The sequence below is a fragment of the Sinocyclocheilus rhinocerous genome, unplaced genomic scaffold, assembly GCF_001515625.1.
Source record: "Sinocyclocheilus rhinocerous isolate Xijiao unplaced genomic scaffold, SAMN03320098_v1.1 scaffold1812, whole genome shotgun sequence".
Lineage (NCBI taxonomy): Eukaryota > Metazoa > Chordata > Actinopteri > Cypriniformes > Cyprinidae > Sinocyclocheilus > Sinocyclocheilus rhinocerous.
In genome coordinates, this window is record NW_015670626.1 from 1,085,584 (window position 1) to 1,100,875 (window position 15,292).

Genomic DNA, 15,292 nt, shown 5'->3' on the forward strand with positions numbered 1-15,292 from the left:
CAAGAGCGCAGTATGCGCTACGTCCCGCGGGGTCAAAGTGGACGGTTCGGGGAGGAAATTAGTCATTGATCACAGCCTGATATAAACACAAGATAAGGACTCAGAGATTTATGAACTTCTTTGAAGAATGTACAAGGTTCTGCTCTGTGAGTAAGAGACGGAGGAGAAGTTTGGAAGTGAAGCGAAATGTTTTGAAACGAAGCACGAAAGATCACACTCCGGTTCGCCCGCGGTCCTTCCTCTCCTCGCTGAATAAATCACACTGTTTATCTTACGACACCGCCAAATTCCAGACAGACACAGCCAAAGCACTCCCTCCATATGTCTAACAATGTTTAATTCAGGTTAGAGAGCGAGCGAGATGTTCACGTCGATGCTGCCAGGCAGATCCCACTCTTCGGTTGGTAGTTTTTAAGTGTAAATAAGGTAGCATGCCAATAATCATCTGTGTTACTTGTAGAATCACATCGAGGTTGTGCATTTTTAACATCGCTTCTCGACATACAGAGACTGGGGAAAATTAATACGTTTACAACTTTGTTATGCAGGCAAAAAATGTCCTTGGCCTCCAACCACATGCATATATCTGTTAGAGGAATATAAATGTAATTACAAATATAATCTGGTCCACAATCAGTCCTGTGATCTGCCTTTGAACTCTGGAAGCTAATTGGTCCAGTCAAGCGGCGAACTGTTACAAACGGCAACGCAACATAATGAGCTCGTTTGACAAAGCAGAACGACAATGCTAATTATTTTGTAACAAAATTACCGTCACAATGCGAGGGGAAAGATCAGCTGCGATTACGAGTAACACGCATCAATGCATCAAAAAATGAAATATTGGAAAATGTACAGAAAGCCGAAGGCAATCCCAGGCAGTGGTAATGGAGAAAGAGTTGGAAAACCGCTGACAGAAAATCAATTCATAAATCAAGGCAATAAAATGAATGAATATAGAAAGAATAAATACTCACAGGGCCACGGTTCCCCGAAAAATATGTACAAACACAATGAATTGAAAGATCAAAAAGTACAAATACACAGTGGTTTATAAAGAAAAATAAGGAATGTTTTGGTCTGTTAGAAAACAAAAAAATATTATATTATATCATTTTATATTATTATGGCTATTTAGTAAATACAGATTAAAAACACTAGCTTGCTAATTACTTTAAATATTATTTGTATTACATATTTATTTATAAAATAATCGGCATAGAGGTAGAATCCTGCATTCGTGCTCTTTACCAGTGTTATTGCATTCAAACTAGATTTTGTTAATTAAAATAAAGCTGAAATAAAACAAAATATAACTATTAGATGAAAAGTCTAAAATAAATAAATAAAAATAAACAAACAAACTTAAACAACTTTGACCAAAAAAAAGGAAAATGTCATGGCAACCAACTGAAAGTACTAAAATGACTATAATTAAAAATTGAATAAATATAAATAAAATATTAAAACAAACAAACAAATAAATCAATAATGAAAAAGTACATACAATTTTTCAAAAACTTAAAAAAAATATTTAAATAAAATTAAAATTAAAACTGAAACTGAAAATAAAAATAAACTATAATTTTAAATATTATTAAATAATACAATAGTATATAAAATACTGAAAATTACATTGTTCTTTACTCATTATCCTTCTCCACAACAATACAACCTTTTTTTTTTCCAATGTATGTCCCAAAGGTCTCAGCACATCAAAACAATAGAAAATAAACACCGTTATTAAATACAGATTCACTATTTTAATAGCATCAATGCTGAATGATATCCAGTGTACACAATAAACATCACTGTGGGGCAAGGTTATTATAGTTTTGAATTTTTAAATTCGTTTTATTTTAATATCGTTTTCAAATTTGCTATAAAATTCAGTTTATTTAGTATTTTTGTTCGTTTTAGTTTCAGTTTTAATTAAAGTTGAGCAGAATTAACAGATCACTTCCAGAACGCAGGCCAAAGAAAGATGTAGGCATCATTTAACCTTAGCGAGGCAAACATAGAGCGACACAAAATGAACGCATGCTGAGATTGATTAGATAGTAAAAGTATACAAATATACGCCAAAGCAAGCAGGCAAGCCTTTTTTACTAAACTAATCTACACAATATTGTCATATCCAATGATGTGTGTTGAAATATTTAGTATGAAAATAAATGTAGCCTGATTTGGTTATATGTAATTTCTTATTTAACCATAATCATGATATTGTAACTGTGATGTCTTGCTCACTTTTCCGTGAATAGCCGTGCATCAATCAAAACTGGGACTAATGAAATTCAATAATAACGCCATTACAGGTAGACACACAGCTCCTATATTTTTCCGCCAAGTGATGAGAACGTAATGATTACGAAAACGATTATTATTTTATTTCAGTTCTTTTTTTCAATAACTGTTGTTAGTTTAGCTTCGTTTTAGTTTTTCAATTATTTTGACGTTTTATTTTATTTCAGTTTACGAAATTGTTTTTTCATCAATCGTTTTAGTCTTAGTTTTCGTTTACGAAAATAACCTTGCTGTGGGGTTGTGACTAAAAGTTTGGGAAACAGTTAGGTCTTTTGGCTTGGAAAGTTGCCGCCGAAGTGCGTTCCAAACATTGTTTTCAATCCCCACACCCTGTGAACCTTCAAAGCCCATGCTAAGGGCTAAAAGAAAGAGGAAGCTAGCTGAGATGTCCACTGTTGATTATAACACTGCCATGTCTCCGAGCTTTAAAGTCCATCAGGAACCCAAACAATCCGGAGGAAGCGTTGATGGAGAGTGGAAAGGAAGTCAGGAAGACTGAGCAGAAACAGAGGTGTGCTAGTCACTGATTAGCCACTGATGGAGCCAAAAGGAAAAGCTAATAGCCATGCTAATCTACTTCAATGGAGAAGTTGCATGGGAAGAGTTTACCAGGTCCTCATAATGTTTGCATTGGGCATTTTTGCTGTGTGTACATAAAGACATAAAGCCTGATCAGCCGAGTGTAAATACACAGAGGAGGATGAAAGCAACTGATATCTTTTTGCTGGCGTGGTGATTTGTTGCCCACACACTCCTTCCCATGCACATGCTATAAATGGCCCCCTGCCATGGTGGTCCGCTCAGTCAAGTTACATATGGTGGACAGGACTGCAACCATGCAACAGGCATAAACAAGGCCCTATAATGGTCACCGTGTTCCTGCAAAAATGCAGGCGGGAGCTCCAGGCTCTGCTGAAGCCCCTGATGAGGGATGAAAAATTTGGTTTGTTGAGGACTAACGAAGGATGGAAGGTTGTTTAGCAGTTTTGCATATTTTTACCCCATACTTTTCCTCCATGTGATACAGAGGCCCCCCAAAAAGCCATTCTTAAAAAAAATGTATTGCAATTACTCATAACCAGCTGGTCTCAAGGTCCTCTGGTCCTCACGTTCACAGATGTGCCCTACCACGTTACACTAGTGATTCACAATCAATCTACTGTTATTTAATTCCAAACGTAATGTTGTCCTTGAAAAAAATGTGCTTGTGCTATTTGTCATTAAAACCTGTTTGATATTTTGTTATCTAGTGCAATGGCATTCATGCATTTTTAGTGTATCAAATGCTTTTTTGGGGCCAGTTTATGTACTCATTGTACACAAGTAGCTGAACAACAAAACTGTACACAAAAGCAAAAAATGGAAATTATTCCAAATATGACTTATTTGTTGCATGCAACATAAATGGGCAACATATGCTGTAGGCTCACTGGAAAAACGTGCCTCTACTGTACCTACATTTTTGCAAAACTTCAAAAACATACCAATACTGTACACACAATGCACGTTTGCAGCTGAAATAACCACCTGTGGCAGTAAAACACCAGCAACTCCTTTTCAGATTATTGATTAATAAAGACTTATTTTCACATGGTTCCTTACACAATACTATGTTATGAGCTCAAAACACTTTTACCATAATGCATGATTTGTAAACAATACATAATACCGTACATTTTTTGTTTGCATCACATAACCAACTCATTACATTTTGCATTTTTTAAATAGTAAACTTGCTCAGTAGCGCACACGGTACAGCATTGTACTTGCGTTACGGAGCACTCGGATACGAGTCCCATGAAATACGAGTCACAATAATAAAAGCTCAAAAGACTTGTAGAAGCCAAATAAGATGCCATGGTTGCTTGAGCAAAAGTGTCTTTATCTCACGTTTGCTTTTGTTAACAATATCGGTTAGGTTTATTGTATGGTTATCGTAGGTGCTGTGTTATTTTCAAACGCGACATAGCATTAATCTTTTAGTGCCACTCACCAGACATTTCATTTCCAAACTGTTGTGATACGTACAATATGCAACTTTCACGTTCCGGGAAAAAAAGCGCTTTTAGCACCACTCACTGGACATTTGACTTTGAAAGTGCCGCAAAACATGCGAGATGCTACATAATATAATTTTTCAGAAAATTCTGCCACAGGCACAGTTTATTCCAATGAGCTTGTAAATGGGGCTCCTAAAAAGACAAATAAGGATGCCATATGTGAATATTCAATATCATGTATTGCTCTTATCTGTATGATCAAAAATGACAGAGTAATTTAAGTTAAACAAAATGCCTTGGCGCGTTTGCCGACCCCAGAGGGTTAAGACACATTAAGACATTCTCACACGGCTTGTAATCAAATAAAAAGTGCCAAGTTTGAACAGTTGGAGGTGCAAAGATTTTAGTGCAGAGATGATATTTACCAAAAAAAAAGTCAATATATTCCTCATCAACAGCTGTTTAGCTTCAAACTTGAAAATATACCACTAAACCCTCATGTTTTCCCAAACAATGCAAGTTCGCAATTGGACTAAAACTTTGCTCACACAGGGAATAGCAGCTTCCCCAGAAGTGTTTGATTATTTCTGTACTTTTTGGGGATTTTTTTCCCACTCTGTTTCTCTTATAGTGCTAACAGTCAAAAATGTTGTATTGATCGTAGGCCTCATTGATCAGAGCTTATGCACCTCAGCTTTTGAGAGAACACCGTCAATGTTATTCCACAAAAATGCTCTTTTTTCACTCAAAACCTGAGGTGCATAAGATCAGATCAATAAGGCCCATGATCAATCAGTTCCAAAAAAAAAAAAAAAGAAACAAAACCTGTGCTAACGGAAAGAAAACAAGTTAACAATGAACTCAAGATTTGGTGATCATAGAGCATAATGAGAGATTTACAAGCACTTTCGGTCATTTTTGACCGGGAACACTAAATCAGGTAAAGGATTATCAGCACAGCACAAGGGTTACATCATACCAGCTACTTTTATGGAGATTTTTGCGCTTTTCCTGAGCTTTTTAGAGGACCAGTGATCATGATGATTTTCCCCCCCAAAAAAATTGCAGCATGAACAAATCTACTTTGTGCTCCGCAGACAAAAAGTTTTCTTGATGATGAAGCAATGATTTAAATATTTGGGTGAACTATTCTTTTAATAGCATGCCCGTCAGACTAAAACTAACAGCAGAAAAGGATTCTGGAAGAATTAAGTCATCCAGCACATACGCCAGAGCTAAAGCCAGCGCTTCTGAGTCATAGATGAATTTCATAAACATCCTTGAGGGTCAGGTGTGCTAAAAAGTGGGCTGTGCCCTCCCTGCCAGAAACAGATAGGCTAATGGTGGCCCGTTATGAAAATTAATCTAGCCAACCTTTGCGCTGACTTCTGCTTCTGGATCACTAAAAGCCCCTGTCAAAACGTCAAGTCGAATTAACGATCGGTCGTGTCAGGGGAGGGCTGGCTTTGGCCGCATCCTCTTCTTCCTGGAGCCCCGCGGCTTGTTTTAGTGCTGCTGGATACATCGCCTCCAATAGCCATCAGCGGCACCTATCACCTGATCTATAATTTCATAAGTGCGTAGAAATGGCCTTGTCCCTGTGCCTTGTATAATCAATCAAAGCCTCTGCTCATGCACGTATGTGCACTCACACACACACACACATGACTGTGTAACCTGTAGCACAGCGTGTAATAACACCATTTTCCTAGCTGTCAGTCTCCCTGGTGAGAGACTTTGAATATCGCAACACCACGAGGCGGCCAGGCAGATTATTATTATAACAGACCGATTTCCCTCAAGGATTCCTTGCTATCAACTCAAAGAAAACAGCAGGTGAGAAAAGGAAAAAAGAAAGATAACTGGAAAAAAAAGAGCAGGGCATAGTAACTAAACAATACCGAAAAGGGCAACGTGGGAAATATGAAAACCTTTTACAAAAACAAATACAGACAAAACATGAGCAGGGGCTAGCGAACGCCGTGCAGCCGGCCAACACTTATCTCCCGACGTTCCTGCTGGTTTTCCTGCCTCTGAGGGCCCGAGGTGGTAGACGTATAAGAGCGTGGCCCTGGAAAGCATGCTGTGTTTGGGGCAGAGCTGGCAATGTGTTGGGCCCGCAGCCAAAGCCTGGTTCCCAGCCCATAGTGGAGCGTGTCAGAGACAAGACAAGCGCTTAGAAATGGGGTTCAGATGTTGCTTTGAGTGGACGCAGGCTTATTGTCATCGCAGGACCTGAGCGACGCCTCCGCTAAAGACGGGACTGTGCCTATTGTTACATTTCAATTATGCAGCATCATCATCAGAGGCTTGACAACAAAGTGCATTTGTTTTATGGCTGTTTAATGCGAAGGCAGGTCCAAACGCACATTTTTAAGAGCATTTTTTTTTTTTACATATACAGTACTGGCCGAAAGTGATGTCCAGCCTAAGAAAATTAATTTTGTCCTTTATTCAAATATTTTATTAAGGGTTTTATAAGCATATTTCATAGTTGTGCTTGGAGTGTAAAACTAATGTACGCGCTCAATTGTTTCTTTTGTAATAATGCAATGAAACATAACAAATTGTGATAAATAAATAAATTAATAAAAATGCACACCACATTCAAAATGTATACTGCCCTGGAGAATGACTGCTGTAATCAAAAACACGGAGAACCAATGAAATATTAAGTATATTTTTGTATTCAATGTATGTTTTATTTCCTGTGAGCTTTTTGCTGTACATATGAATATACACTACTGGTCACAAGTTATTTATTTATTTGTTTGTTTAAAATCTTTAATGTTCAATAAAGCTTGGTTTACTTGATCAAAAACACAGTTAATATAGTAATATTGTGAAATTTTATTATAATTTAAAACAGCTGTTTTCTGTGTCAATATCTGTTAAACTGTAATTTATTTCTGTGATCAAAGCTGAATTTTCAGCACCATTACTCCAGTCTTCAGTGTCACATGATCTTCAGAAATCATTCTAATATGCTGATTTGCTGCTCAAGAAACATTTCTGATTATCAATGTTGAAAACAGTTGTGCTGCCCAATATTTATATTATATTATATACAAACCCATATTTCTATTTAAAATTACTGCTCTGCTTTTACCCATCTTTGTGAGAGGGAAAAATAACATCTGCCTAGAAACAACATCACTAATAATTTTTTAAGAGACCGGAAGCCGTAATTACAGTTAAAAAAAAAAGAAACAAAACCTGTGCTAACGGAAAGAAAACAAGTTAACAATGAACTCAAGATTTGGTGATCATAGAGCATAATGAGAGATTTACAAGCACTTTCGGTCATTTTTGACCGGGAACACTAAATCAGGTAAAGGATTATCAGCACAGCACAAGGGTTACATCATACCAGCTACTTTTATGGAGATTTTTGCGCTTTTCCTGAGCTTTTTAGAGGACCAGTGATCATGATGATTTTCCCCCCCAAAAAAATTGCAGCATGAACAAATCTACTTTGTGCTCCGCAGACAAAAAGTTTTCTTGATGATGAAGCAATGATTTAAATATTTGGGTGAACTATTCTTTTAATAGCATGCCCGTCAGACTAAAACTAACAGCAGAAAAGGATTCTGGAAGAATTAAGTCATCCAGCACATACGCCAGAGCTAAACCCAGCGCTTCTGAGTCATAGATGAATTTCATAAACATCCTTGAGGGTCAGGTGTGCTAAAAAGTGGGCTGTGCCCTCCCTGCCAGAAACAGATAGGCTAATGGTGGCCCGTTATGAAAATTAATCTAGCCAACCTTTGCGCTGACTTCTGCTTCTGGATCACTAAAAGCCCCTGTCAAAACGTCAAGTCGAATTAACGATCGGTCGTGTCAGGGGAGGGCTGGCTTTGGCCGCATCCTCTTCTTCCTGGAGCCCCGCGGCTTGTTTTAGTGCTGCTGGATACATCGCCTCCAATAGCCATCAGCGGCACCTATCACCTGATCTATAATTTCATAAGTGCGTAGAAATGGCCTTGTCCCTGTGCCTTGTATAATCAATCAAAGCCTCTGCTCATGCACGTATGTGCACTCACACACACACACACACACATGACTGTGTAACCTGTAGCACAGCGTGTAATAACACCATTTTCCTAGCTGTCAGTCTCCCTGGTGAGAGACTTTGAATATCGCAACACCACGAGGCGGCCAGGCAGATTATTATTATAACAGACCGATTTCCCTCAAGGATTCCTTGCTATCAACTCAAAGAAAACAGCAGGTGAGAAAAGGAAAAAAGAAAGATAACTGGAAAAAAAAGAGCAGGGCATAGTAACTAAACAATACCGAAAAGGGCAACGTGGGAAATATGAAAACCTTTTACAAAAACAAATACAGACAAAACATGAGCAGGGGCTAGCGAACGCCGTGCAGCCGGCCAACACTTATCTCCCGACGTTCCTGCTGGTTTTCCTGCCTCTGAGGGCCCGAGGTGGTAGACGTATAAGAGCGTGGCCCTGGAAAGCATGCTGTGTTTGGGGCAGAGCTGGCAATGTGTTGGGCCCGCAGCCAAAGCCTGGTTCCCAGCCCATAGTGGAGCGTGTCAGAGACAAGACAAGCGCTTAGAAATGGGGTTCAGATGTTGCTTTGAGTGGACGCAGGCTTATTGTCATCGCAGGACCTGAGCGACGCCTCCGCTAAAGACGGGACTGTGCCTATTGTTACATTTCAATTATGCAGCATCATCATCAGAGGCTTGACAACAAAGTGCATTTGTTTTATGGCTGTTTAATGCGAAGGCAGGTCCAAACGCACATTTTTAAGAGCATTTTTTTTTTTTACATATACAGTACTGGCCGAAAGTGATGTCCAGCCTAAGAAAATTAATTTTGTCCTTTATTCAAATATTTTATTAAGGGTTTTATAAGCATATTTCATAGTTGTGCTTGGAGTGTAAAACTAATGTACGCGCTCAATTGTTTCTTTTGTAATAATGCAATGAAACATAACAAATTGTGATAAATAAATAAATTAATAAAAATGCACACCACATTCAAAATGTATACTGCCCTGGAGAATGACTGCTGTAATCAAAAACACGGAGAACCAATGAAATATTAAGTATATTTTTGTATTCAATGTATGTTTTATTTCCTGTGAGCTTTTTACTGTACATATGAATATACACTACTGGTCACAAGTTATTTATTTTATTTGTTTGTTTAAAATCTTTAATGTTCAATAAAGCTTGGTTTACTTGATCAAAAACACAGTTAATATAGTAATATTGTGAAATTTTATTATAATTTAAAACAGCTGTTTTCTGTGTCAATATCTGTTAAACTGTAATTTATTTCTGTGATCAAAGCTGAATTTTCAGCACCATTACTCCAGTCTTCAGTGTCACATGATCTTCAGAAATCATTCTAATATGCTGATTTGCTGCTCAAGAAACATTTCTGATTATCAATGTTGAAAACAGTTGTGCTGCCCAATATTTATATTATATTATATACAAACCCATATTTCTATTTAAAATTACTGCTCTGCTTTTACCCATCTTTGTGAGAGGGAAAAATAACATCTGCCTAGAAACAACATCACTAATAATTTTTTAAGAGACCGGAAGCCGTAATTACAGTTAATAAAAAAAAAAAAAAAATCTTTCATTCAAGAGCCTCCATTTAGTCCGCGGCCCAAAAGAACCTCCATTATCAGGTTGGTTCCTTCCGTTCAGCAGCACAAAAGAAACAAACAATCCATACGTGATCAATTTAATGAACTGTTATAAAAGCTCCGTTTACACCAATCGCATCTAAGAGCTTTCCCAGAACTTTTACCTCCCCGGACCCCATTTACTTAATTAGACCGTTTGCTAATTTCCCGGGCAGCGGTGGCTAATTGAGAGGCTTTTTACAGGGGTCAGGACGCAGCCGCTCACCTCTCCTGCTCCAGCCTCATTCTCTGCGTCTCCTCCTCGGTGGCCTGACTTTCCTCCATCTTGCTCTTGCTGGACCCTTTCCGCTCCATCTTGTCCCCTTGCCTCTCATCTTTGCAGTTTTTACCGAACCTGCGGCGGCAGAGACAGAGTGTGGGATAAATTCAGATGGACTTCTAGATTGTTTGTCTTTAAGAGGAGCAAACTGTTCTATCCTTCTTTCTCTTTTCAATAAGAGCACTGGAACACCTAAAGGAAATTAAACTGTCAGAATACTTGACACATCAAAGAGAGGAACGGCCAAGAATGACAACATATCCCTTCACATTTCCACAAAAAAGACTGCAATATAAAATCACTAAAAGGGGTCATAGGATGCCCATTTTCCACAAGTTTATATGATTCTTTAGGGTCTTAATGAAAAGTCTGTAACATAGTTTGGTTAAAATGTCTCAATGGTAGTGTAAAAAACACCTTTTTTACCCCCTCAAAAACAGCTCTTTTCAGCTCAAGCCGTTTTTGTAACATTTTCCTTTAAATGTTAATGAGCTCTGCTGACCCCGCCCCTCTCTTCCGAGCTGCTCTCAGAGAGACTGTTTACAGAGACTGTGAAACAATGGCGGACTGATGACAGCTCACTCAGGGCGGGTCTGAGGTAAGACACCAGTCCAGTCTGTGCTGAAACGCTACTGTCAATCAAACTATCGTGGGAGGGGCCTGTCTGACAGGCATCTGAGATCGGCTTGATTTGAGAAAGGGGAAAACATTTAACCAGATTAAAACAAAAAACACTGGGTGGATTTTTATCATTATAGGGTGGTTGTGTACACACACTGCCAACACACATTTCAGTTCAAACAACTTGTAAAAGTGCACGTAGCATCCTATGACCCCTTTAATATTTAATAATAAAAAAGTAGCTGGTATCTTAAATAACACTACTTTATGCATGTTTCTAAATGCACTGAAATAAAGTTGCACTTGAAACGTCTGTCAATAATAAAGCTATAATTATAAAACTGGAACCTGAGCAACAGTACAGCTTGATGGAATCAATTCCAACTTATTTCACCAGTAAAGAAAAAAAAGATGTCTTAACTAGCATTTGATTCAACAAATTTTACTCATGTCCACTAGAAATTTTACTGGGTCCAGTAGAAATGAATCTTTTTCGACAGTATTTGTGGTAATATTTTGTTGATAACCACAGAAATTACTTTCCACTTACCTTTTTCTTTAAATAAATAAATAAATACATACATAATATGGTTACAATGGGGTATTTACAATGGAAGTGAATGGGGCCAATTCATAAACGTTCAAATACTCACAGGCCACGTTCACACAGCAGCAGAATACGGTTGTCAGTCCTGTATTTGAGTCATTAATACAGTTACGTTCACACACAGTACGGTTATTTTCAGAACTCACAACCGCATTCTCGGAAAACCCGCGCTGTGTGAACGGATCAGGACTGGACAACTAGTTGTCCGTCACGTCATACAGCACGAGAGAGAGCCGCTCTGCTGCACAAACGCGTGTTTAGCGTGTGCTGCGTGTTTTCATGTCTGGTTTCAGTAACTTACAGTGGCGGAGAAATGAGCTGTGTGTCATCTGAAAGTTTCAGATCTCCACCTGAGCCGCTCCCGTCAGTTTCTGTTTTTTTTGTGCGCGACTCAAATGCTCCGCTCTCCACCCAAATATAAAAGCTGCTGTCGGTTAATGAAGATTTGACGGAAGAACTCGCGGCTCGATTGGACTCTTGTCGTGTCAGAAAGTGATAAGACTTTCAGTTTTGTGGACGTCGCCATCTTTGATATTACTTTGGTCACCGTCGCTATGGTAACTGGTAAGGAATATGTCCCTTGACTCCCGTTGCACGTTCATACAGACAGTATTCGAGACGCTACTGTAAGTTGCTGTGTGAACGGGACATTTCGAGACTCACACCTGTAAGTAAATGCGGTTGTCAATCCCGAAAACTGACAGTGTGAACATAGCCACAACTTCACAATATGCATGTTAACATGGTTTTAGTGGGGGAAAAAAAATTCAGGCAGTCTGAAATGTCCTGTGTTTGCTGTGAAGTGAGGGAAACTAAAATACATGGTAATAATGTGTGTAAATGTTTTATCATTTACCAGTATTTTACATCATTTTCAAATGTAATAAGATATAGTTACTTATAATCCAATATGACTTATGTTTTTTTTCCCCTCAACAATGCAATTTTTACCCGGTGTGACTTATTTTCCACAAAATACGATAGGCCCTATATCCTATTTTACAACTATGTTGCCATGACAACAATACACCATAAACCTTAATAAGGCTGTAGTGATTTAGACAGCTTTGTAGCTCAAATAGTACATAAATTGTAAGTTTTAACTGAAGAATTAATGTAGGTGCTTCTTCTTCTTTTTATATTTGAAATCTAATGACTAAATGTAAATCTTACAAAAAATGTCTCCATTCATTTCCATTGTGAGGGGTTAGTTAAGAAATTTTACACATATACTTGAAATGCAGTAAAATTACATGTTGAACAATCAACAAACATGAATATGATGCACAATCAACATGAGGAATACACCCTTCATGTGAAATTTGCAATTGTGCAGATTCCTATTGAGAAAACTTTACTTGAGGAATTTCGCTGTACAAAGGTAAATGTGACTTCATCCTTATGCCACAAATGCTTAACTTCACAATATTTATTTTAGGAGACTGACAACATCAACTCTTACTCTGGTTGGCAGTAACTTTGTTAAGGAATTAACAGGCAGTGAGTACGCAGAGCTTAAGACATAAAGTTTTGTATATAGGCTTAAATCTGTCTGTCTGTCTGTCTGTGTGTCTGTGTGTGTGTGTGTGTGTGTGTGTGTGTTATCAGTCCCCAAAGACATTCCCCAACCAACTTCCTCAACCATTGTCCCTTCCTGATTGAAATCTTAAATCGTTACACTGTCCAGCCTTTGGACAGAATGTGGTACAGACTGGCTTCTCATCAGTCAGTGGAACAACACCGTGTCATTATCAACAGCTGCCTTCTGTTATCCGAAGTCTCCAAGGCATGTCTCAAAATACTGTGCTTCTTAGTGATGTCATTTCCTGCAGACATGTGCACACTAGTAGCTTTGGCTCGAGGGAAGACGTGGCGAAGTACCGATTGTGGTCAATATTCCAGTCAAAGCAAGACTCGTAACATGCGTTTCCAATAATTCTTGGGGAGTTTTATGCGTGTACAGGATTACTGGGGGTGATAATCAAATGTTGTACAAATAAAGCAATAACAGAGAGTGTGTGAATCCGTGGGGCGACAATATGAATTAGTGCCTCCAATAAAAGTACATTTCCATTTGATGGAAGTAATCATTTTCATTGACTAAGTTGCTTTCTCGCGACGCCTCCATTCAAGTACGAAGGTGCATTGATTATGAAAATCATTTGATTACCAAACAAAAACTCTCTTCAATAGTCCGCGAATGGATGTGTGATGTCACATGCCCGCAATTTCCCAAAAAAACACCGTAACCCTGTGCTTATTTTCTTAACTCTCTTGCCAAGGTTCACCAGAGAGCACGAGAACACAAACTTTCCCTCTAAACTCAACAGAATTACCTCAGACGGGCCATCAGACTGAACATATTCATGAAATGGGAAACGGTTTTCCCCAAATATGTTTATTGTTCTACTTTCCACGGGCTGCTCCGTGGCTCAAACGACCCCTTGATCCAGCACAGGATTGTGGGAGAAGTTCTCTTTTGGTTACATAAGCATCGAAAGGCCAAACTTTCCATGTTTGTCTCTCGGATACTGTACATTACCTGATTAATTAATCAACAAATGGTCCGGGTCTCGGTGTAAAAGTCCGCCGCACGCATGCTAATAACAGCGAGGCTCGATCTATCACTGCTCTCGCTGACAGCCCGCCGTACATCTCAAGGACTTTTTCATTAACTCTCCTTATATAATCTTCCTTTTCAGCATGTCTCTCCCCGCGCAGCCCGTCCCTCTCTTAAAATGACACGTGGAGAGATACGTCGAGAGAGAGGTGAGGATTTTGGAAATTAATCTATTTCAAGGCACGCAAACAAGTAAGGTCAAAAGCGACTCTTCGGCTCTTTCAAAGCATTGTGGGTTTCTTGTGGGCTGAATGCAAATTATTTAACCCTTACAGTAAAACTCCTGTGGGAGTCAACGTCAATTTGCAGATGAAATGGACCAAAAGCGTCTCTGGGGAACCAGCACGGTAGTTTATGTATCTCTACAATGCCTGAGGCTTTAAGCGTAATTTTCATTAACAAATGGAGAGACTCTGTAATGAACAATTCGACTGGGTTGTATTTGATGTGCAAACAGTACTTCTGTGACCTGTGGGAAGGGACCGAGCCTCCCAGTTCACTCGTTCATTTTGCTAAACATGGAAACTAATACACTCTGGCACGTTCCCTAGACCTCACATTGGGAGTTTGCTTTCACCATCAATCATCTTTAAAAGACCTCTTATAAGGACCCTAAGAAATGGCTTGACGAGTAGTTGCCAGGGGCAGAGGCATTCTCAAATTTGGATATAATAATTTAACTCTTTCCCCGCCAAACACGGAATTTTCCGGGTTTCCGCATTCTCGTTGTTATACGTTCGGGTGGCACTATTACGCTTCTCCCGAATGAGTCTAGAATGTGCCGATCAAAAACACATGCGAGGAAGACGCAGAAACGAGAGATCTCGTATGTAAGCAGATGCATATGAAAAACAAAGCGATCATCAACAATAAACAGCATTTAAATGAAAACTGCCTAATGTTACCGAGTGAAATGTTGATCCAGGAAGTGGTAAAGGTGCTGATGGAAGCGATCTACTGCATCTTTCCTTTGATCATCCTACTGAATATGATCCAGATGTAGTATTTGATAAAAACGTGATTTTCTCTGCTTTTTGCGCAAAATGTTGCTTTTTTTATAAAACTTACCTACATTCAAGTGTTGATAAAAAAAGAATGCTTGAAGCTAGAATAAAACTGATTTTTTATTTAAAAGTAGAGGCTCTGTTCTTTATGTATTGCATGTTCAGATATTCATTAAACAAATATTCTAA

At 38.6% G+C, this 15,292-nt stretch overlaps 1 protein-coding gene across 1 annotated transcript in view; it reads right to left on the reverse strand.

Annotated features, from left to right (window-relative positions):
- Positions 1 to 10,323, reverse strand: part of LOC107734328 (partitioning defective 3 homolog) — a 110,534-nt gene extending 100,211 nt beyond the window's left edge. The window contains exon 1 of the mRNA XM_016546268.1: positions 10,198 to 10,323. Within this exon, the coding sequence (XP_016401754.1) occupies positions 10,198 to 10,286 (89 nt within the window). The 5' untranslated portion in view covers positions 10,287 to 10,323. The remainder of the gene's footprint in view (positions 1 to 10,197) is intronic.
- Between the last annotated feature and the right edge of the window lie 4,969 nt (positions 10,324 to 15,292).